The 24,045-nt window shown below is 47.1% G+C and overlaps 2 protein-coding genes and 1 long non-coding RNA gene across 6 annotated transcripts; 2 read left to right on the forward strand and 1 right to left on the reverse strand.

Annotated features, from left to right (window-relative positions):
* The first annotated feature begins 562 nt into the window (after positions 1 to 562).
* Positions 563 to 6,409, forward strand: LOC122826957 (indian hedgehog B protein-like). The gene is made up of 3 exons (XM_044109378.1): positions 563 to 879; positions 1,593 to 1,854; positions 4,209 to 6,409. The coding sequence occupies exons 1-3, from the start codon at positions 580 to 582 to the stop codon at positions 4,874 to 4,876; spliced, it is 1,230 nt and encodes a 409-aa protein (XP_043965313.1). The 5' UTR covers positions 563 to 579; the 3' UTR covers positions 4,877 to 6,409.
* A 193-nt stretch (positions 6,410 to 6,602) lies between these two features.
* bin1b (bridging integrator 1b) lies at positions 6,603 to 19,476 on the forward strand. Of its 4 annotated transcripts, XM_044109373.1 has the most exons (16): positions 6,715 to 6,934; positions 10,458 to 10,538; positions 10,630 to 10,684; positions 10,767 to 10,861; positions 10,986 to 11,021; positions 11,235 to 11,330; positions 15,051 to 15,158; positions 16,027 to 16,112; positions 16,192 to 16,267; positions 16,341 to 16,396; positions 16,466 to 16,507; positions 16,753 to 16,795; positions 16,939 to 17,076; positions 18,384 to 18,437; positions 18,508 to 18,609; positions 19,177 to 19,476. In XM_044109373.1, exons 1-16 carry the CDS (start codon positions 6,854 to 6,856, stop codon positions 19,276 to 19,278), a joined length of 1,251 nt encoding a protein of 416 aa, XP_043965308.1. In that variant the 5' UTR covers positions 6,715 to 6,853; the 3' UTR covers positions 19,279 to 19,476. The 4 variants fall into 4 exon arrangements, with proteins under 4 accessions (XP_043965310.1, XP_043965311.1, XP_043965308.1 ...); XM_044109375.1 differs by lacking the exon at positions 16,939 to 17,076 and having other exon boundaries at positions 6,603 to 6,934; XM_044109374.1 differs by lacking the exon at positions 10,986 to 11,021.
* LOC122826961 lies at positions 6,941 to 20,456 on the reverse strand. The gene is made up of 4 exons (XR_006369905.1): positions 20,176 to 20,456; positions 9,754 to 9,805; positions 9,324 to 9,490; positions 6,941 to 7,075 (listed from the first exon to the last, which is right to left on the reverse strand). It is a non-coding gene; the product is annotated as an uncharacterized LOC122826961 (long non-coding RNA).
* Between the last annotated feature and the right edge of the window lie 3,589 nt (positions 20,457 to 24,045).

Genomic DNA, 24,045 nt, shown 5'->3' on the forward strand with positions numbered 1-24,045 from the left:
AACATCTGGAAGTCTGATCTATGTTTCACTTCTAGACTTTAGGATAGAAACAGGAACATTGAGTATCATGTTGGGTCAGAATTATTTACCTGCAGGGTCACCTGGTGCAGAGGGAGGGGGAGGGGCCGGCGGGCGGGGGGCCGGTCCGCAGGTCCTGCAGGGCGCGGTCCTCCTCTTCCTCCTCCTCATCTGGCACGCAGCGCAGCGGCAGCTCTCCATTCCCACCGAGCCGCAGCAGCTGCACCAGGAGACCCGAAGACCCGCTGCCTGCTGCGGGACTCTCTACCTGCCAGCCGGACAGGCGGCGGCGCGCCGCGCGGCTCCGCGCGGCTCCGCGGCCAGGTTCCAGCCGGTCCTCACCTGTTGCAGCCTCTGGCTGCGCTGCGGCGCTTTGGAAACCTTTACGCACCGAGAGGCTCTCCGGTCCTCGCTGTTGGTCTCCACAGGTTTCCACTGGTCTCTCAAATCCTTACTGGTCCCCGCTGCTCCCCCTCGGGGCGCCATGAGTTCCCCCACGGCTCCTCCAGCCTGACGGCTCAGCGGGGCGCCGGGCGGAGCCGAAGCCGCCTCTCCGGCGGGATGCGGCTCCCCGCGCTACTGGCCTGCCTGGCGGGCTGCGCGCTGCTGCTGCCGCCGGCCGGCCTGGCCTGCGGGCCGGGGAAGGGCCACGGCCGGCGGCGGGGCCCCCGGAAGCTGGTTCCGCTGGTCCTGAAGCAGTTCAGCCCCAACGTGGCGGAGCAGACGCTGGGCGCCAGCGGCAAGGCGGAGGGGAAGATCAGCCGCGGCTCGGAGCGCTTCAAGGAGCTGAGCCCCAACTACAACCCGGACATCATCTTCAAGGACGAGGAGAACACCGGGGCGGACCGCCTCATGACGCAGGTTCGGCCTAGTCCAAGTCCACAGACATTCGGCAGCTCGTGCGTAACAGAGCGTGTCTGGGGGTGTGGTGGTCTGCGCAGGCGCAGCAGCAGCTTGTTCAGGTGGATCACCTGGTCACGTGCGTGCCCTTTCGCGGTTTTTATGACGTCAGCATTGATGTGGGATTTATTGGGCTGCCACTAAACCCTTAATAATATCAACTTCCGGTGCCGCGGCCGGATGTCAACAGAGGCTACAGCTGTAGATCAAAGACTGAACCGATTGATCCGATATATATATTGATATCGATATCGCCCCATGGATTTATCGATGAGATAATAGAGGTTTATCTGAGTTTAGATCAAATTCATCGGTCAGATTGATGAGTGCAGACTGAACCCGGGTCTCCGTTCGTCCCACTGCTCCGGCCCGGCCTTCATTGTGGCCCCTCTGAGGCTCCATACTTTAGCTGATCCATTCCTGGGCGCCACGCTGTAAAAAATGTTTGGTTATATTTACAACGAAAATGAAAAACTTTCTGTTAAATTTGTTTCATTTCTGGTCCTGTTGGACGAAGCGCGTCTCCTGCAATTTATTTAAACATTTTATATAAAAATGTGACTCTGGGTGACGCAGCAGCTCCTTATCTGAGCGTGTTTCCCCGTCCCAACCCTTAACCTTTCACCTCTACCTTGTTAGCACCTGGCTAACGGCTCCGTCTCTCTGCTCTGCAGCGCTGCAAGGACAAGCTGAACTCTCTGGCCATCTCGGTGATCAACCACTGGCCCGGGGTCCGGCTGCGGGTCACCGAGGGCTGGGATGAGGACGGCCACCACTCGTCCAGCTCGCTGCACTACGAGGGCCGGGCCGTGGACGTCACCACGTCCGACCGCGACCGCCACAAGTACGCCATGCTGGCGCGGCTGGCGGTGGAGGCCGGCTTCGACTGGGTCCACTACGAGTCCCGGGCACACGTCCACTGCAGCGTCAAGTCAGGTGGGCCACCGCCGCGACCCCGCTGTGACCCCCGTCACCCTGCCATGACCCTGCTGTGACCTTTGTTTTAAGCTCCCTTGGTTCTGCTCTGTTGTCATGGAGGTTTGGAATCGTCTCCTTGTTTCACCCAACCAACATGATCAGGTTCCTGTTTATCGTTATTATTATGTTACATTTAGGACACAACAAATCAATAACATCAATCACTACAGATCAATATCTACAGATAAACAGCTGGTTTCACCCACAGCATTCTGGGAGATGTAGGCAGAGGAAAGGATTAGCTGCTTAGCTTCTAAGCCAAGCTAAACAAGCTAAGCTAGCTGAATAGCATCAGCTAACTCGCTCACTGTTTGGTTGCCTAGCAACAACATGCTGAGTAAGTGGCAGGTTTCTCTGCTGAGTTCAGACATTCAGAACAAATAGCTGCTGATTACTAGCAATAATTAATCATTTTTGATATTGATCGATGTGACCCGCTGTCGGCTGACCTGGTTTCTGAAAGAGACGTTCTGGGAAACATGAGGGAGGTTCTGGGTGGAGGATGGACCGGTTTTGTTGGGTCGGTTCTGTGGAAACAAATCAGGTTAATCTTTAGGTTTTCACTGAGAAACTGTGTTTCAGGAAGTAATCCCCTCCAGCAGGAAGTAATCCCCTCCAGCAGGAAGTAATCCCCTCCAGCAGGAAGTAATCCCTCCAGCAGGAAGTAATCCCCTCCAGCAGGAAGTAATCCCCTCCAGCAGGAAGTAATCCCCTCCAGCAGGAAGTAATCCCCTCCAGCAGGAAGTAATCCCCTCCAGCAGGAAGTAATCCCCTCCAGCAGGAAGTAATCCCTCCTCCCAGTCCCGGTTCCTCTTCCTCATTCTCTTCTGGTTAACAGAATTATTTCAGTCCCGTTGCAACATTTACATACACTCAGATTCTGACTTTGACTAGGCCACTGTGTGGTCTATTCTGTTGAGTCGGTTTGGGTCGGTGCGAGACCTGGACACTGATCCATAACTAATATTGATTATTGATCCTGTTTCTTTCCAGAAACTGAATTCAAACTGAAACAGTTAACAGGCTAAGCTAGTTCCTGGTTTGAATGTTAACCTCAAACCTTCATCATCATCGTCATGGTTGCTTGGTGACACTCAGAGCCTAAAGTCTAACTGTCCGTTCAGGAAACGTAAAGTCAGCCAGTTGTTCCTCTGATGGTAACAGACATGTCCTTCTCCTCCTCTTCCTCCTGTTTCTCCCCCAGAGCGGCTGGCGAGGGCCCAGTCCCTGACCTGATCACAAGGAAACTATCAAGTTGGTATCTTTCATTTTCCTTCTGTTTTCCTTTTAAAACACAGTCAGTGAGTTCATGAGCTGACCACCAGAGGGCGACAAAGCAGCACTGATTTAGAGCAGGAGAAGAAACCTGAAGATGTCTGGATAAATCTGAACCTGGAGGCTCAGATAAACCTGCATACATGCTGTGCTAACGACAATAATGATAATAAACTCTGGCTGCTTAATTTAGCTTTTGCTAATTTTGCATTTTTCCTGGTTTCTGGTTTCTGGGTCTGGTTCTGGACTGGACCACACCAGTCTGGATCAGACCATGTTGTTCTTTGGATTTAGCTGAGCCGATGTCACCTGAAGGCAGCAGTGAGATGTCCAGGGCCTTACGAGAACAGTTGCTTCCAGAAGCACAAACACCTCCAAATTGCACCTGTAGGCTCGGCCGTGCTGGTTGCTAGGAGACCAGAGGCAGTTTGAAGGCTAAAGTCCATGACTCTGTCGGCCATGACAGGTTTCCTCTGTGCCAAGTTCAAAACAAGCAGCAAGACAATGCGTTCACTGGCCACTGGTTCATGCAGTGGTGCATCATGGTTGTTGGGTCAGACGGGTCGTCCCTCCCTCATCATGAGACAACAAAGTTTGAGTTGCCATGGAGACCATACGATGGAAGTTCTGGTTTAATCTGGATCATGGATCCACTTTGCTTTGAACAAACCGATGGATCTGAACTGTTTCAGCTGGGTTAGCATTAGCTGGGTTAGCATTAGCTTCAGATTAATCTTTTTACTTTTTGCTGAACGATTTCATGTTATTTCTGAAGTTCAGGTGAAAATGAGAAAATCAGCAACAGATAATCAGCCAATATTACCGATATTTCCTGATTTGGATCATAAACATCATTTCCTGTTTTCATAACAGCGTTTCCTGTTCTGGTTGTAAAATCTCCACTTGGAGGAAATGGAGACATTTATAAATATTTATAGATCAGTTATTGGATCCAGTAGGATGATTTCTGTCATACCTGATCAGTTATTGATCAGAATACATCTTGCTCTCACCGTCCGTCTCTGTGTCTCTGTCAGATCAGTCCATGGCGGCCAAGGCAGGCGGCTGTTTCCCTGGCAACGCCTCGGTAATGTTGGAGGGTGGCGCCCGGAGGTCCATGAGCGCGCTGCGGCCCGGGGACCGGGTCCTGGCCTCGGCGAACGGCGGCCTGGTCTTCAGCGAGGTCATGACCTTCCTAGACCGGGACCTGGACAAACCATGGCTCTTTGTCAGCCTGCGGACCGCGGCCGGTCAACGGCTTGCCCTCACTGCCGCCCACCTGCTCTTTGTGTCGGGCAGGAACTGTTCTGAGGGCGCGGCGCCGGCGGCCGGCCAGCTGCGGGCCACCTACGCCAGTGTTGTCCGGCCCGGTCAGTGCGTCCTGGTGGCGGTCAGCGGGGCGGCGCGTCTGTCCCGCATCGTCTGGGTGGGCGTGACCACGAACCGGGGGGCGTTCGCCCCACTGACCCAGCAGGGAACCATCATGGTGGACGGCGTGGCAGCGTCCTGCTATGCGGCGGTGGACAGCCACTGGCTGGCCCACCGGGCCTTTGCCCCGCTCCGCCTGCTGCACTGTTGGACTGGGAGAGCTGGGTGCTATGGCAACGGCCTGCACTGGTACTCACGGATCTTACTCTGGCTGGGTCGGACGGTTCTGGACCCAGGGCGCCTCCATCCACTGGGCGTCGCTCAGGGCGACATGTGAGAGAGACCGGCATGGGATCAAGATGGACTTCCTGCTGGACTGGCAGCAAACAGGAAGTACAAGGAACAAACAGGAAGTATTGTCAACAAACAGAAAGTACCAGCAGTAAACAGGAAGTACCTGGAACAAACAGGAAGTATCAGAAGCAAACAGGAAATACCGGCAACAATCAGGAAGTATCAGCCAAAAAAAACAGGAAGTACCAGCAGCAAACAGGAAGAACCAGGAACAAACAGGAAGTATCAGCAGCAAACAGGAAGTACCAGCAGTAAACAGGAAGAACCAGGAACAAACAGGAAGTACTATGAACAAACAGGAAGTATTAGCAGCAAACAGGAAGTACTATGAACAAACAGGAGCAGCAGACATTAAACGCACCATGAAGCACAAATCCAGATGTAACCATCGTCCTGACCAGATTGTCTCCATAAGTTTGTTACGATAAATCGTCCCAGGAATTATTGCAATTAAAGATAATATTGTTGCTTTCAGATCATTAAACGGCATCATAACGCATGTTCACCCTCTAAAGGACTAAAACTGTAATATTGTAAAGAAGGGTTAACTCTGGAACTAAAAAATATTCTGAACATAGGAATAAAAACCACAAACAACTGAAACCAGAAATAAAATTAATTATTATTCATCAGAATAGAAATGATGGAGTTCATTTAAATTTATCAGGCAATTTATTATGACACGCTGTCATGCAATTAGTCGGAGGCTTTTTGAGTCTGTGTTACAACGCGTAGCACAGACTGCTACAGGAGCGACCCGCCAGGAGAAACCAGTTCCAACGTTTCATTTTCTTCTGGGATCCACAAAGTTTATGAATTAAGAAATAATTCAATATTTCAACATAAGAATTATTTCTGTTTGTGTTTATTGTGTAAATTAGCTGAACCAGCATTAGCTGGTATAACCCTGGCCACCAGGTGGCGGCAAAATGCTTCAATTGTCCCGTTTTAATCCACATTAAGAGACTTTATTTTAACCCACACAGGGTTCAGAACGTCAAACATCACAGATTAACTCCAGATTAACTCCCTGGTTCATTTAAATTAAGTCCTAATTTGACCTGAACAGAATATTTCATCTTGATAAAATCTAATTGTTTTTCATAACTGAAGCAGATTTGGAGTCATCAAAGGAATATTTAAAGTAAATTTTACTAGGAATAAACCAACAATGTGATAAAAGATTCATTAAGTTCAGTTTTTATAATTTCTCATTTTCATTCATTGTATCAGAACTTAAATTGGTGTCAAGAAAATAAACAGAATATATTAATTATTAAAGCTGATTTATAAAATATACAACTTAATAAATTCAGAAGGATTTCGATTCATGTTTGTAAATATTTACCTGATGTAAAAACGTTTACTTTAGAATCCCTTCATGTATTATTATGAAAATGCAAAGATTTCTTTTTTTGAGATTAAATTGTGAGTTGTGTTGTTGTGTTTCTAAATCTGTAGAAACAGAACCAGTAGAAGCTACCAGGCTCGCTATCGTTAGCATTAGCAAAGCAGCTAAGCTACGCAGGCTCTCCATCAGCTCCTACTTAGAGTGAAACTCATCATGTCTGCTTATAGATCAGACCCCCTGCCGACCCGCAGCGGCCCAGAATGCAACAGGTGTCGGCTAATAATAAAGACAGCCTGCGCCTTTAAGAGGCTGATGGCTCAGGCTAATATCTGCTGAACTTTGAGGTGATTAAGGAGGAGAGTTTGGAACCTGCTGCCTCTCTCTCTTTTACACACCCACACACACCCACACACACACACACACACACCCACACACACACCCAGGTCGGATTAAATTACGCCCTGCGCCTTTAAGAAGCAGTCAGGAGGATTAGAGTTTCTATCAGAGTCGCGCACCGCAGTGCTTTCGCCACAGCGAGCAGCGCCGTCGTCTGCTGGTTCTCCTGCGTGGGTCGGGTCGGGTCGGGTCGGGTCCACTCCACGCTGCGACATGGCCGAGCTGGGGAAGGGCGTGACGGCCGGGAAGCTGGCCCTGAACGTCCAGAAGAGGCTGAACCGGGCCCAGGAGAAGGTAGGAGGCGACCCGGGGTCAGGGAGACACTGGATCCCCGGTCCGGTCCAGTTTGGTCAGACTGCAGCTGGGTCTGAGGCGGAACCGAAACCAGAACCAGAACCAGAACCAGGGTCCATGATGGGAACATTCTGGGTTCATCTAAGATTAAAATGAAATGTTAAATATTTTAAATCAAGTTTTATCAGTTAGAACTGAAACGTTTCAGATTAAAAGCTTTTGAATCAAATTATTCCATCCATTCATGTTCCAACACTAATGTGTGAAACACGGTGTTGGCAGCATCATGCTGTGGGGACGATGGATGAGGAAAAGTGAAGAAATCCACCGGTCTGTCCTCCATCCGGAAACTCTGCAGGTCAAAGGTCATGGCAGGAAAACAACAGACCAGGAGGAGAACAAAAACAAGATGGCCGCCAGACTGAGGTCAGCTGAGCCTCGTCTGGGAAAACGGCCTAGTCAAAGTCAGTGAAAACTGAGTTTCTCCTGTTTTCACTAGCAGGTTGCTATGGAGATCCAACCAGGTCAGAGGTCAACAGAACTGAACGCCAGTAAAACCAAGGAAGAAGAGCTGCAGCCGCAGATAACCAATAATCTACTGATCGATCGATTGTTCTGATGATTCATTTCTGCAGATTTTAAACATTTTTATAATATTAGAAATTCATTCAAATAGGAAAATAAACAGATTTCTGATGAATCTGTGGATGGTTATTGATTATTGATTAGCTGATTGATAACTGAATGGGATCAATAGCAGATATTAGCAGAAGCTAAAGACAGCAGAGTTCTGCTGAACAGATTTATTGATCAGTTTCTGCTCCAACTAATAATCGATTATTAACCAGTTATTTAATAATCTAAATGTTTCCTCTGTGGTTCTGATGGTTCTGATCCGTTAACCCGTCTGATCATCAGCAGGTTGATCACCGGTACCGATCAGCTCTTCCTCCTCCTCCTCTTCCTCCCTCACCAGGAACAATCATCTGAATTTTAGTAACTCTTCATGTTGAAACGTTTTAACGTTTAAATAATTAAGAAACATCTCGAGGATTTGCCGCGGTGGCGAAGGGGACAGAGTGACCCACATTTGGAGGCCTTCAGTCCTGGACGCGGCCGTCGCGGGTTCGATTCCCGGACCGGGCGACGTTTGCCGCATGTCTTCCCCCCTTTCCTGTCAGCATGATGTCATATAAGAGACACTAGAAACACAAAAAGACCCCCTGGTGGGAGAAAAAAAAGAAACGTTTCATTTCCATTTGTCATAATTCTCAGATATTTTCAGTTTTTGGGAAAAAATAAAAACATGAGTCTTTCCTTAAAAACAATTTTAGCAGCATAAAGAGGAACCTGAAGATTATTTAATAAATGAAGGGAAACGTTTCTTTCCATAAACTCTGGGCTGATTTCTGAAACGTGAAGCTAATGCTAACAGATAATCTAAAATTATTCCAGATTATTTCAGACCTTCTGGATTAAAACATTTCCAAAATGTTATTGTTTTTTAATCAACATTTTCACTTTAATTCAGTTGAAATTATAGATGAACAGGTTCATGTTCAGCGGTTATTATTTATTGATAATAAAATAAGATCAATGAGTCAAAACTTTTTTAACAAACATTTATGGGAGCAAAAGGCAACAGGCTTCACTTTTTAAAAAAAGTTTACAGTAATTCTATATCAAATAGATGCTGGTTAGCATTAGCTTTAGCTTCTGGTTCTTTTCTCCCCTCCAGGGGTTTTTGTGGCTCTAGTGTCCCTTATATGACAGCAGGCTGACAGGAGGGGGGAAGATATGCGGCAAATGTCGGTGGGGTCCGGGAATCGAACCAGTGACGGCCGCGTCGAGGACTCAAGGCCTCCAAATGTGGGTTGCGCTGTCCCCTACGCCACCACGGCACACCCTGCTTCTGGTTCTTGGACTAAAGCTGTTTCTTCATGGTGAACTTGAACTAGACGGCGGGAACGAAACACTGAACTTGGTTCTTAAAGCTGCAGTGTTTCCTGCTGACCGCCGTGCAGCCACATTCAGGCTGGTGACCTTTGAACTCTTTTAGATTAATCTCCAGATTTTCTGTTGTACGTTCATCCTGCCAGCAAATTTTCCTGTTTCAGCTGATCATTGTAAAGGTTATTAGTTATTGATTGGTAAGTGGAGCAGCTGTGAGCAGAGGAGCTGCTCTCACATGGACGCCGTCCTGCAGCTGTCCTGCCCCTCGCCGGGCGGGGCAGCTATATTTACCCCTTAATGCCCCGGCCTGCCTGTAAACATGTCGGGGTATTTGAGGGGTGAAACCTGACCCGGGGCAGATGCCGGTTTGTTCTCCCGTCTTTGTGGAAACAGGAAATGGAGACTCAGTTCTGACATGAAGAGCAGCAGGCCTCACCTGGGTGGAGGGGTCAAAGGTCGTCCTCCTGTCCCGCCGTCCCCACCGGATTGCGGCGCCAGCTGGTGGAGGCCGTCCACGTGCAAACACTCAAGCATCTAACGGGATTATTCGCTGAGCCTGTTGCCACGACGACGGCACAGCAACACGTCGAGGCGTCGGCTTCACTGCGACCCGAAGGGGCGAGAGACAAAGAGAGAGAGAGAGAGAGAAAACCAGTTAGGGTTCACCAGATTAAAAAATGAAATATTTTTACTAAAAACTTTTGATCACAAGAAAGTAGAAATAAATGGTAGAATAAACAAGATTATAATAAACAAACAAACTGCAGATGTGGAAAATAAAACATCCTGACATAAAAACATTTGATCATTAAATTTTGATTAAAAGTTCAGATTTCTGCACTCAATAAGTTGATTGAATGTCTCACCTGTGACAAAACGCTGCGCTCTGATTGGATCAGAGCTGCTTCCTGTTTCTCCCTAAAAGAAAGGAAGAAATAATAGTTTTAACTTATTAAAGAATTATTCTGTTTCATTCATTTTGTTCCAGAAACACTAAAAAGTTTTTCTTTAAAATTTTCAGTAAAACAGAAAAACTGAAACTTTCGACTCAAACTGGATCAAACCGGTGAAGATGAAACCAGGTGACCTTTGACCTGTGAAATGTCACCATCTTTATTTAGACGCCATGGCTTTCCTGCCTGGGTGGCCATGTTGGATTCCTCCATCTTGTTTTGCTAGCTGCATAGCTTAGCATCATGTTGGAGTGGATCAGATTCTTTTCATTTTATTTATCGTTCCAGGTTTCAGTCTCAAGATCCGTTGAATGTTCAAGTTTTTGTTTCTGATTTTAAATATTTTGTCTTCAGTTATTTTGCCTCCAATCGATCTGAAACTTTTACAAACTAAAGACGTTTTTATTTTCACTTCGGATTCATAAAACTCAAAGGTTTCATAAAAAAAATATATAAAAGAAATATCTTCCATAAAGTCACTTTTTAATTTCTAGTTTTAGGTTTAAAATAAAATAAAAACTTCTACAAAAATTAGAATGACACATTTAGCCAAAATGTGGTCGTATTGCAGAAGTATTTTCTCTAAAAGTTGCTTGACTCTCTGTCTCCCCCTGCAGGTCCTCCAGAAGCTCGGTAAAGCCGATGAGACGCGGGACTCCGCCTTCGAGGAGCTGGTGGCTAACTTCAACAAGCAGATGGTGAGCAACAGCTAGTGCTAATGCTAATGCTGATGCTAGCCTAGCCCCTCCTCCTGCTCTTCTTCCTCACTGCCTCTGCTTCCCATTTCAGACTGAAGGCAGCAAGGTGCAGAGAGACCTCAAGGCCTACCTGGCAGCGGTCAAAGGTCAGTGTGAAGTGGCCAATCAGACGCAGCAGCCAATCAAACGCAGCGTTGCTTTGCATGACGGTTCCTGTGTCTGTTCTAGCGATGCACGACGCGTCGCGGCGGCTGCAGGACTGTCTGGCTGACATGTATGAACCCGACTGGTTTGGAAAGGAGGAGCTGGACGCTCAGGTGGAGGTGAGACACCTGCTGAGGTTCCCGGCCATCCTGTGTGACCCTGCGTGACCCTGGAGAGTTTCTTCTTCTTTTTCTGCTGACTCTCTGTCTCTAACTGCATGCTGCTCTCCTGCTCCCCCTGAAGGAGATGATAGAGAAGGAGCTGGACAACAACCTGGAGGTATTGACTTCCTGCTGTTTGCTGCCGTTTCCTGATTCTCAGCTCAAACTGTAGCAGGACTGAGAGATGGAACCCTGACTCCCTCAATGAGCCAGACGTGAACCATGACCCTGACCAGACCAGCACTACGACATGAAACACCACAAACAGAAACGTCCTGGCAGAGAAAACTTTTTCCTCAGAAAGTCTTCATCAACTTGTTGTCTCCTCCAGGACACGGACACGCTGTGGATGGAGTACCACCAGAACCTGACAGACAAATCCCTGCTGGGCCTCGACACGTACCTGGCTCAGTTCCCAGAGATCAAGGTGGGTCTGGAGGAAGAGACGGGAAATGACAGGAAGTGACATGAAGAGACAGGAAGTGACAAGATGGGGTTGTGGAAGTTGATTGAAGTTGCCATGCTGTTGAAGTTGCCGTGTTGCTGAAGTTGCTCTTCTGTTGATGTTGCAATGCTGTTGAAGTTGACCCGTTGCTGAAGTTAATCTGTTGTTGAAGTTGCCGTGTTGCTAAAGTTGCCATGAAGTTGCCGTGTTGCTGAAGTTGCCGTGTTGCTAAAGTTGCCATGAAGTTGCCGTGTTGCTGAAGTTGCCGTGTTGCTAAAGTTGCCATGAAGTTGCCGTGTTGCTAAAGTTGCCATGAAGTTGCCGTGTTGCTAAAGTTGCCATGAAGTTGCCGTGTTTCAAAGTTGCCGTGTTGCTAAAGTTGCAATGAAGTTGCCGTGTTGCTAAAGTTGCCGTGTTGCTGAAGTTGCCATGTTGCTGAAGTTGCCATGTTGCTAAAGTTGCCATGAAGTTGCCGTGTTGCAAAGTTGCCGTGTTGCTAAAGTTGCCATGAAGTTGCCGTGTTGCTAAAGTTGCCATGAAGTTGCCGTGTTGCTAAGTTGCATAAAGTTGCCGTGTTGATGAAGTTGCCATGAAGTTGCCGTGTTGCTAAAGTTGCCGTGTTGCTAAAGTTGCCATGAAGTTGCCGTGTTGCTAAAGTTGCCGTGTTGCTTAAGTTGCCATGTTGCTAAAGTTGCCATGAAGTTGCCGTGTTGCTGAAGTTGCCATGAAGTTGCCGTGTTGCTAAAGTTGCAATGAAGTTACCGTGTTGCTGAAGTTGCGTGTTGCTAAAGTTGCCATGAAGTTGCCATGTTGCTGAAGTTGCCATGAAGTTGCCGTGTTGCTAAAGTTGCCGTGTTGCTGAAGTTGCCATGTTGCTAAAGTTGCCATGAAGTTGCCGTGTTGCTGAAGTTGCCATGAAGTTGCCGTGTTGCTAAAGTTGCAATGAAGTTACCGTGTTGCTGAAGTTGCGTGTTGCTAAAGTTGCCATGAAGTTGCCATGTTGCTGAAGTTGCCATGAAGTTGCCGTGTTGCTAAAGTTGCCGTGTTGCTGAAGTTGCCATGAAGTTGCCGTGTTGCTAAAGTTGCCATGAAGTTGCCGTGTTGCTGAAGTTGCCATGAAGTTGCCGTGTTGCTAAAGTTGCCGTGTTGCTGAAGTTGCCGTGTTGCTAAAGTGTCCATGAAGTTGCCGTGTTGCTAAAGTTGCCATGAAGTTGCCGTGTTGCTGAAGTTGACATAAAGTTGCCGTGTTGCTAAAGTTGCCGTGTTGCTGAAGTTGCCATGTTGCTAAAGTTGCCGTGTTGCTAAAGTTGCCATGAAGTTGCCGTGTTGCAAAGTTGCCGTGATGCTAAAGTTGCAATGAAGTTGCCATGTTGCTAAAGTTGCCGTGTTGCTGAAGTTGCCATGTTGCTAAAGTTGCCGTGTTGCTGAAGTTGCCGTGTTGCTAAAGTGTCCATGAAGTTGCCGTGTTGCAAAGTTGCCGTGTTGCTAAAGTTGCCATGAAGTTGCCGTGTTGCTGAAGTTGCCATGAAGTTGCCGTGTTGCTAAAGTTGCCGTGTTGCTGAAGTTGCCATGTTGCTAAAGTTGCCGTGTTGATGAAGTTGCCATGTTGCTAAAGTTGCCATGTTGCTAAAGTTGCCATGAAGTTGCCGTGTTGCTAAAGTTGCCGTGTTGATGAAGTTGCCATGTTGCTAAAGTTGTAATGAAGTTGCCGTGTTGCTGAAGTTGCCATGAAGTTGCCGTGTTGCTAAAGTTGCCGTGTTGATGAAGTTGCCATGTTGCTAAAGTTGACGTGTTGCTAAAGTTGCCATAAAGTTGCCGTGTTGCTAAAGTTTCCATGAAGTTGCCGTGTTGCAAAGTTGCCATGAAGTTGCCGTGTTGCTGAAGTTGACATAAAGTTGCCGTGTTGCTAAAGTTGCCGTGTTGCTGAAGTTGCCATGTTGCTAAAGTTGCCATGAAGTTGCCGTGTTGCAAAGTTGCCGTGTTGCTAAAGTTGCAATGAAGTTGCCATGTTGCTAAAGTTGCCGTGTTGCTGAAGTTGCCATGTTGCTAAAGTTGCCGTGTTGCTGAAGTTGCCGTGTTGCTAAAGTGTCCATGAAGTTGCCGTGTTGCAAAGTTGCCGTGTTGCTAAAGTTGCCATGAAGTTGCCGTGTTGCTGAAGTTGCCATGAAGTTGCCGTGTTGCTAAAGTTGCCGTGTTGCTGAAGTTGACATAAAGTTGCCGTGTTGCTAAAGTTGCCGTGTTGCTGAAGTTGCCATGTTGCTAAAGTTGCCGTGTTGCTAAAGTTGCCATGAAGTTGCCGTGTTGCAAAGTTGCCGTGTTGCTAAAGTTGCAATGAAGTTGCCATGTTGCTAAAGTTGCCGTGTTGCTGAAGTTGCCATGTTGCTAAAGTTGCCGTGTTGCTGAAGTTGCCGTGTTGCTAAAGTGTCCATGAAGTTGCCGTGTTGCAAAGTTGCCGTGTTGCTAAAGTTGCCATGAAGTTGCCGTGTTGCTGAAGTTGCCATGAAGTTGCCGTGTTGCTGAAGTTGCCATGTTGCTAAAGTTGCCGTGTTTCTAAAGTTGCCGTGTTGATGAAGTTGCCATGTTGCTAAAGTTGCCATGTTGCTAAAGTTGCCATGAAGTTGCCGTGTTGCTGAAGTTGCCATGAAGTTGCCGTGTTGCTAAAGTTGCCGTGTTGATGAAGTTGCCATGTTGCTAAAGTTGTAATGAAGTTGCCGTGTTGCTGAAGTTGCCATGAAGTTGCCGTGTTGCTAAAGTTGCCGTGTTGATGAAGTTGCCATGTTGCTAAAGTTGACGTGTTGCTAAAGTTGCCATAAAGTTGCCGTGTTGCTAAAGTTTCCATGAAGTTGCCGTGTTGCAAAGTTGCCATGAAGTTGCCGTGTTGCTGAAGTTGCCATGTTGCTAAAGTTTCCATGTTGCTAAAGTTGCCATGAAGTTGCCGTGTTGCTAAAGTTGCCGTGTTGCTGAAGTTGCCATGAAGTTGCCGTGTTGCTAAAGTTGCCATGAAGTTGCCGTGTTGCTAAAGTGTCCGTGTTGCTAAAGTTGCCATGAAGTTGCCGTGTTGCTAAAGTTGCCGTGTTGCTGAAGTTGACATGAAGTTGCCGTGTTGCTAAAGTTGCCGTGTTGCTGAAGTTGCCATGTTGCTAAAGTTGCCCTGTTGCTAAAGTTTCAATGAAGTTGCCGTGTTGCTAAAGTTGCCGTGTTGATGAAGTTGCCATGTTGCTAAAGTTGCCGTGTTGCTAAAGTTGCCATGAAGTTGCCGTGTTGCTGAAGTTGCCATGAAGTTGCCGTGTTGCTAAAGTTGCCATGAAGTTGCCGTGTTGCTAAAGTTGCCGTGTTGCTAAAGTTGCCATTAAGTTGCCGTGTTGCTGAAGTTTCCATGTTGCTAAAGTTGCCGTGTTGCTAAAGTTGCCGTGTTGCTGAAGTTGCCATGAAGTTGCCGTGTTGCTAAAGTTGCCGTGTTGCTGAAGTTGCCATGTTGCTAAAGTTGCCATGAAGTTGCCGTGTTGCTGAAGTTGCGTGTTGCTAAAGTTGCCATGAAGTTGCCGTGTTGCTGAAGTTGCCATGAAGTTGCCGTGTTGCTAAAGTTGCAATGAAGTTACCGTGTTGCTGAAGTTGCGTGTTGCTAAAGTTGCCATGAAGTTGCCATGTTGCTGAAGTTGCCATGAAGTTGCCGTGTTGCTAAAGTTGCCGTGTGTCCAACAGGCTCGCCTAGCAAAGCGCGACAGGAAGCTGGTGGACTTTGACAGCGCCCGCCATCACTTCGCCTCCTTGCAGAAAGGGAAGAAAAAGGATGAGGCCAAGATCGCCAAGGTAACGGGCGGACGGCAAGAAGCCATTTTGATTTAAGGTGGAACAGGACATGCTGCTGTCATTCAGATGATTCCACCTTAAACCAGTCAGACTCTGATTGTTAAGTTAAACTGAGAATGTTGACTTGATCTGTTGCTGCTCTTCCTCGCCGTCTTCCTCGCCGCGCTGCATGCCGTGTGCCGTTAGCCCGCCGCCCTGCTGGAGATGGCCGCCCCCAGCTGGGCGCAGGGCCTGATCTCCGCCCACCAGGTGGCGCAGACTAACCTCTCCTACAACCAGGTGAAGCTCTGGGTCACCTGATGACATCACACCGTAAACATCCCGTCACTCTGACCTCCTTAAATTGATCCAAACTGATCTGATCGTCAATCAGCTTTGAGTTTAAATTAAAAATCAGATTGTTGCTTAACTTTAGGACAAACTGGCAACTTACTAAAAACTGATTAATGAGGTCACTTATACTAATCAATACAATACTAACTACAAAAACTAAACCTGCTGACGGGTGTTGATGAACTGACTGGTCACCAAATTAACTAATTATTAAACCATTAACTCATTTCCTAACCAACACAGAGACTAACCCATCAAGAACAAACCAACTAAATATTCAGGATCAAACTAAACATCCAATAAAAACATGAAAACCAAGAACCTGCTGGTTTAACTAACTAACTAACCAACTAACTAACTAGCTCACATGTCATCAGAGCTAGTGACTAGTTAACTGACCAACCATCACTAGTTAGTGACAAACCATCTGAGTTGCTTGGTTCTGCTCTGCATGCTGCATGCCTCAGTTGGTTCTGTTGGGCCCGCCTGGTACCGGTTCTGATTCTTTACTATGTGTGTGTGTGTGTGTGTGCAGGCGGAGGAGGAACTGGGCCGGGCTCAGAGGATCTTTGAGGAGCTGAACGTGGAGCTGCAGGATGAGCTCCCGGTTCTGTGGGACAGGTGAGAACCGGTCCGGTCCAGGTGGTTCTGACCCACAGAATCAAACCCTGACCTCTGTGTGTGTGTGTGTGTGTTTCAGTCGTGTTGGCGTCTATGTTGACACATTCCACAGCCTGGCAGGACATGAGGAGAAGTTCCACAGAGAGATGAGCAAGGTGAGTGAACCCGCTGCTCTCCACCAATCAGAGCGCAGCATTTGGTCAGCTGACCCGCCTCTCCTGTGAGCAGCTGAGCCACAACCTGAACGACATCATGACCAAACTGGAGGAGCAGCGACAGCTCAAGTAAGTTCCTCCTTCATCAGCCAACAAGTGCAACACGACAGCACTAACTCACAGCGCCCTCTGGTGCAGAAAAGACGCCACTGCAGCTACAAAGAAAGGCGGCGCAAAGAGGTAAAAGATGCTGCATGGAGCCGCATGCTCCTCTTGCTGCATGCGTGTCAGTGAACAGTAACTGGTCCTGGATAAACTCTCTGCAGCTGTCAACAATAAGTTATGAAGAGTTATGATTTGGAGCATGTTGGCGCCCTCGTGTGGACAAATGTAGAACAGCTGTGCTGATAGTTTTGCACGTTCCTGTTAAGTTTTTCTCTCCAGTTCTCATCGTCTTCCTCTCTCTCCTCTTCCTCGGTGTTCAGTGAGGAAGCCAACCACAGCCAGGCCAGCAGCCCGGCTCCAAAGGTACCAGGCTGCAGCTCTAGCTCTGCTAGTCTGAAGGGTTCTGGCTTGAGATAACAGCCTAACTCAGTGATGTGAGCCTTCCTAACTGCATTTATGTGCATGCCGTTGCGGTGGCTGCGTGTTTCCACCTGGTGGCGCTGCAGAAGCCCGGCCCGCCGCCCAGCCGGCCTCCTCCCAGACTCTCACCGTCTCCAGACCCAAAGCAGCAGATCGACGCCCTGCTGGAGGACGAGGCTGCAGCTCCAGACTCTCACTCAGACCCAAAAAGCACAACGCAGCAGGTCAGACAGAAAACAAACAGTTCTTCATCAGGCAGACCTGCTCACACACCCAGAACCACACGGCCACACTAACCTGAACACATCTGATGGTTCCAACTGTTAACATTTCTAACTTTGGATCAGAATCTGGTTAAACAGAACAAACATGACCCTGAGGGACTCCTGACCTCTGACCTCTGCTCTGATTACTGATCATCACAGATTATCACAGAGAGACTGAAGCTGACATGATGGGGTTCTGCTCACAAGGCAGGGTTAAAATGTGTGTGTGTTATAAGGGAACAGCCTCTGGAGTTCAGATATTGCTGATATCAGGAATGTTTCTCAGATATTCCTGGTACCTGAAGTGGTTCTGCATGAACAGCCTCTGGTCTGGTTTCTTCCTCTGGTTGTTTTAGTGTCTCAGGTTGAAGTTTGGATTCAAAACTGATTATTGTTTCAGAATCACTGAGACACAAAAACATCCCAATAAACTGACTCTACAGCTGCATGAAGGAGTTTTTCAGACCCAACATCTGGTCAATATCTTAACTTCAGAACATTCTGATCCGGTCGGTCTGATCAGGTCCAGGTCCAGTTCTGATCCAGTTCTGTTGCCATGTTGAGCTGCAGTTTGTGGTGAGGTTGGAGTGGCGGATCAGGAAGGTATTTAGGTGAAACCATGAACAGGAAGTGAGTCATCAGGCCAGTCTGTGGTGAATGACCGATGGGTCTCCATGTTTTGCTCACTGCTTCGCCCCAGACGCCATCTTGGGACTCGTGGGTAAGAAGAACATCTTAGATCCTCAACCAGCTCTGTTTCTACTTCCTTCGGCTTTTTAAAACCCTGAACCTCCCTCTCTTGTGGTTGTTATGGCAACATTAAATTCAAATGCTCCTCTGGCACCTCCTTCAACATCCTCCCTTTGACCTTTGACCCCTGGCTTTGCCACCCAACCCCTGCTGCCATAGCGAGACGAGCGCGGCGCAGAGTCGCTGTCCCAGCAGGATGCAGAGCAGGAGGCCCAGAGCGGCTGGGACCACGCCGACCCAGCCGAAGGTCAGGAGGGCGGCGCCGAGGAGCGGGAACGGGCACATCAGACATTCTGCCAGCCAGACTGGGACGAGGGCGGAGCCGGCGAGGGGCCGGGCGGCTGGGGCGAGGAGGACGAGGAGGTAGAGTTGGGAGAGTAGAGGAAGTAGATGAACGACCCTCCTGACCTCCTGACCTCGGTCCCTCACCGGTTCCTTTTCTTGCTCTGAACTCTTTCCACCTTCATGCTTCCAGCAGTCTGTCCGTCTGTAACGACCGGCTTTTCTTCCTCCAGAGCTCTGTGACCAACGGCGCTGATGCTGAACTTCCTCCAGGGTTCCTCTACAAGGTGAGTCCACCGACCGCCGAGCGCTCTCTGGTTCCTGCCCGACTGAACCGGGTTGGTTCTCCTCCTCCAGGTGAAGGCAGTGCACGAGTACACGGCAACGGACAACGACGAGCTGGAGCTAAAGGTCGGAGACGCCGTCCTGGTTTTGGCTTTTGATAACCCTGAGGAACAGGTGAGCATCATCGGCGAGAGTCTGACCTCAGCGCCACAGTCAGAACCGATCTGTCAGAACACGGACGGTCGCTGCTGGGTCTAGTCAAAGAAAAAAGGATCTGCTTTACAACGTTCTGCCAGGTTTAGAGTCCTGGAGAAGAACACACAACTCCAAATCGTGCCCAATCCAGGCAACTCAAGTTGCTGAGTGTCATAGAAAAGCATCGTCCTCACATTGACCAATGAGAGATCTCTTAGCTGCTGTAGACGGCTAAAGGCTAAGTGTTATTTAGCATCTTGTTATTATTGGGCGTCATTCTGCAGGTCTGGGTAGGAGGTCATGACCCGACATTAATGTTGGGAAGAGACTGAAGGAGTCGACCTTCCTCCAACTGGTCCTGGCTGGTCCGGTTCTGGCCAATCAGAGACAGCTATTCGTCACAGAGGATTTTATTTAAACGTGCTTCTAGCTGAAACAAAGTGTGCTAGGCTCTGAGCTGAGCTGGTGAATAGTCAGAGCCAGGAGTTTCTCCAGGTGCCTTCGTGTTGCTGGTTGCTGGTTGTGTAAACTGTGGTCTGTCTGCAGGACGACGGCTGGCTGCTGGGCGTCAAGGAGGCTCACTGGTTCCTCAAGAAAGATATTTCAGCCAAAGGGGTTTTCCCTGAGAACTTCACCCAGAAGGTCTGATGGTGGCGCTGCAGCTCATCCCAACCTGAAGCTCCTCTTCATCCCTGTTGACGCGGTTAGCACTGAAAGCTACATGATGGCAAACAGCGATGGAGACCAGTGCCTGTCCACACAGCCTCTAGCTCTCCTTCTGCAAGTTTCAACCACTTTTTAGTCAATTTGTTCAAGAAAATAAAAATAAACGGATGTAATAAAGAAGTGTTTGGGATTTTGTTCTTTAAATGGACATGACGCCGGCTCCGCCCCCATGCTGACGTAGAGTGGTCCTCCCCCAATCATTCCAGGGTACTAATGAGCAACTGACCAATCAGGTTCCAAGTACAGTAGTCCGATAATATTGACAGTATGTATCTTAGGAAACACGCTGCAGTCAGAGAGATTTTGAGGAAAATAATAGTTAACCACGGTCCCAGTTGTCAGTCTGTCACCCAGAACATCCAGAGGGCAGAATACAATTTATTACATTTTCAAAACCAAAAAGGAGTCTGGAATAACCAAGAAATGGATCATGGACTGCAGCCCAGTTCACGTCCAGTTGAATGACACTGAAGGACGGAACCAAAGGTGACCGGTAGAAACATCTCAGTTTTTGTCATAAGGATACTTACTGATAGCTCCGTGCTAACGACTCACGGCTGACAGCTAAGCGTCAAATAAACACAACTCATTCAAATTAAAACAATGCTAACCAGCTAATCATTTCCAGATCAATAAGTGAAGGTAGTTATGCTGGATTTTATGCGTGTAGATTCCAACGGTAGCTCTATGGCAGCATGAAAACAGTCTACGCTAACTGCTATACTAGCATTTAAACACCGTTTCATACTACTGTTTATTTCTAAGCATTTTCCACAAGGCAGATTTTCACAAGCTGGTATTATTTAAGTCATTACTCACCCATGTTGAACGTTCAAAGTGCGTCCCACAGCGTTCACACTCACGTCCAACCAGACTTTGTGTCCCTCATTTTTCCTCTTGGGCTTTATCGTTACTTCCCGCTAATAACCTTACAGACCTGGCCTGGGACTAGTTAGAGGATTTTCCTGCCTGCCGTCTTTGCCTCAGTGTTGGTTTATAAGACAAAAATGACTCCAAAAATGTCTTTGGTAACACATTGAGGTCCTAGTCTGCCTTAATTACAGTTGGCCTGTCGGAGGACAGCTCTACTTCCGCAAGGGGGCGGAGCCTGCGTCATGTCAATTCTGTGTAAAAGTCCAAGTTTCCATGTTTAATGATGAAATTCAACAGAACATAAAAACTATTTGGATGGATGGATGGATGGATGGATGGATGGATGGATGGATGGATGGATGGATGGATGGATGTTGGATTGATGCTACAGTGATCCTTCGCTAAGGTCCCATTGGTCTAAAAGTGTTTTCCAGTGTTGAACACTAGAGGGCGCCGTCCAATCATCCCTTCCTAATGTCTGCAGCTGTTTCCATGGGGCATGATTCCTCACCATATTCCAGGTTTTATCATCGTTTCTCGTTAGAACTACAGATAAATGAAGCAGATTTGATCCGTTTTGGCTAATCTAAAAACATAAACGGGTTTAGTCAGAACAGGTTAAGTATTCAGTATTTGATCTGGTGAGTGACCTGCTGTCATCCATGTTAAGGTGTTTACGTTGTTACCATGGAGACCGAGCAGCACCAGAATGATTACAAACCAGCGATCAACCATGTGGAAAGCAAACAGCGCCGGGCCCCAGCCGGGCGCCGGGTCCCAGGCGGTGACGGGACGGACGCTTCGTTTCCTCCAGCAACCAGGAAGAGATTCGGCCATGTTGGAAAACATTAACTGTTTACAGAGTCGCTCAGGTTGAACATCACAGAAACTGAAGTCCCAAAGGCAGCAGCAAACTGTAGCTGCAGTCCAAAAGGACCACCTGGTTCTGGTTCTGGTTCTGTTGGGACCTGGGCCCTTTGGAATCCTCCACAGGACCGGTTACAGGCGGGTTTCTGGGTCCATTTAACTGGAACAAGGTGACAGTGAAACCATAGCAACCATGCTGACCATGTTTCTGTTGATTCTTTGTGTTGGTTCCTCCTTCACCAGTCTGTTGAACAGTAACTGGACCAGCTCCAATGTTCAGAACCAGTTCTGTTTGGAGGTCCAGTACGTACAGACTTCTCTTCTGTTCAGAACCTTGTAGAGATAAAAATGAAATAAAAAGCTGTTAACCTGCTGACCAGAACCCGTTCATCTCCAAGTGGCAGCCATGGAAACTGTCCGTCTGTCTGTCTAGCCACTAACCGGCTGGAAGACCTGCATGTTTAACTGGTTTTAATGGAGCAGCTGGTTGAGTTGGAGTCGTCAACCTTTGTGATGAGGGATTCGTTACAAACGCCAGTCGGCTCACCTGGCTGTAGGTGTCTGCTTTCTACAGACTCAGGCTGGAAATGCTAAACTTTTAGCAGCTAAATGCTTTCTAGCACTCCAGAACCAGTTTGAACCTTTTGGGTTCCCCAGTTTGAAACAAGGCAGCCAATCAGCAGGCAGAACCATTTCTGATGATGAACAAATGAAGAAATGCCTTAAAGAGCTGGCTTCAGAACGCTCTACGGCAACAACTGAGGGACAAAAAAAATCTATAAAATGATTTAGTTCAGATCACAAAGTGGACATTGTGTTCCCAGTGTTCCCAGTATTCTCAGTGGGCTGCCCTGTCTGTCCTGGAAGACTAACTTGACTCCTGTTCTTCTTCGTCCTCTGAGCTCAGCTCAGTATGTAGAGGAACTTATTTTGCTCTTTGTCCAAAATAAACGTAAATTTTTACAGAAACACGTTGAGATTCCCCTGCAGGGCTGAACAAGCTGATAAATGTTTTTAAATGTTTTCCAATAAAAGTCTCCAAAACTGAGGACTGTGAGAAACAATGAATCATTATAGTTTGACCTTTGACCCACATTACTTGGATTAGCTCTGCTCTTTAATTTAATCCAGACTAAATCTCATTCCTACCATTCCTGAGCTGACCTCTAAGAACCACAGATCACTTCCCTGCTTTAAAATATTGTCTTAAACCAAACAAAAGAGACAATGTACCAGATAATAATCTGATGTTTTATTTAAATGTCCAAGAAGCTTTAAAAGGAATAGTTTTTGGTTTAAACTGTACATTTACATACTGATTGTTAATGTATGAAACTTTGGACCCACTCTGGGATTACTTGCTTTAAACGGTGACTGGTTATAGTCTTTTATTATAAGGTTGTTGCTGATCATACTGTCCTGTTTGCTTTTAGGCTCCTATGGAACATGTTCAGGGCCGGATTTAGGAGGATGGGGGCCCCTGGGCTGGAGTCAGGATCCTTATATATATATATATATATATATATATATATATATATATATATATATATAGATATATATATATAGATATATATATATATATATATATATCTATATCTATATATATATATATATATATATATATATATATATATATATATATATATATATATTTGTATGTGTTTGTTTTGTTTTAGAGGATGAACAGAAAATGACCGAACAGTAAGTTTTGACAACTTACAACTTTAATAAGCCAGTTGTCACAAACTACAAACAACTCTGAACTCTTTTCTAGAAAGACTAAACCACATGTTGGGGTTGAAACTAGAATATGATGCTTGCATCACAAAATAAAATCACTGAATAGTTATTGTTGCCTGGACTTCAACACAAACTATAAAACAGATTGAGTGCAAGAAATGCAATGCTCAAATATACTTTTACAAAGCAAAGCGAGTAAAACAATATTTATACAAATATCCCCAGCATTTACAAGTCCATATAAGTACAAGTGGAATATATCAAAACTCAAACTTTTTCTTTGGTTTTAAAGTTCTTGGTAAATAGTGGAGGAAATAAATGTCAAAAAAGGTCTTCTCTGCCAGTCAGACAACATGGATATAAACAATATCTTCTGGAAAAAAGAGATCAGGCATACTGTAGTTTTCAGAAAATATCCTGACCCAGGTAAGTCCAAAGTGCTGCCCTCTGAAGGATTTTTAAAGTTTAGGCATTTGCGTTCAGTTGCGTGCTTCCAGTCACTGAAACCAGTTTCAAAGTTTGACTGAGTATTAGCATTTCTGAAAATGCGGCATGCAAAACCAAATGCAGCTCGGTGGATGGAGAGTAGAGCAGCCACGGTCTTCGATGTACTCACCATTTAACATCTTGCTTTAAAGTGAGATTTGGAGAAGTGACGCTTTTGATGCTTGTACACCCGTTCTGATGCTTGAAAGCCAACATTCATATTTTGACAGCTCTCCGGTCCTCGCTCAGCCCAGTAAGCTCGCACGGACTCGTCAATTTCCCCCCAATGCGCCGGATCGGTACTGTACGGATCCACAGTCGTCTTTCCATCTGCGGAAGAAGATCCCGCTTCCACCAACTCTGACTCCACAGACGCCAGTCCAGCCACCGACTCAGTCACGGTTATAGGTTCTGGCGGGATCTTAGTGCCGGTGTTAGCATAGCTAAGGGTTTGAGGAGCGGGGATAATGATGTTTCTGCTCCATCTCCGCTAACAGGTTTAAAAAAGCCTGTCAGTTTAGGCATTTTGTTTGTCGCCTCTTTGGCGCGATGCTCTTTTTCTTTTCTCTTCCTTCTTTTCTGCGCTCCGCTGTCATATTTCCTGTTGTCCGCCATTGTAAAATAATATTCCCTTGACGCTCCTCCTCCCCAATGCGTAAGATGCGTCAAAAGTGGACCAATAACAAGCAAGCATTCAAGATGGACGTTTGCCAGAACAAATTG

The sequence above is a fragment of the Gambusia affinis genome, linkage group LG24 (genome assembly GCF_019740435.1).
Source record: "Gambusia affinis linkage group LG24, SWU_Gaff_1.0, whole genome shotgun sequence".
Lineage (NCBI taxonomy): Eukaryota > Metazoa > Chordata > Actinopteri > Cyprinodontiformes > Poeciliidae > Gambusia > Gambusia affinis.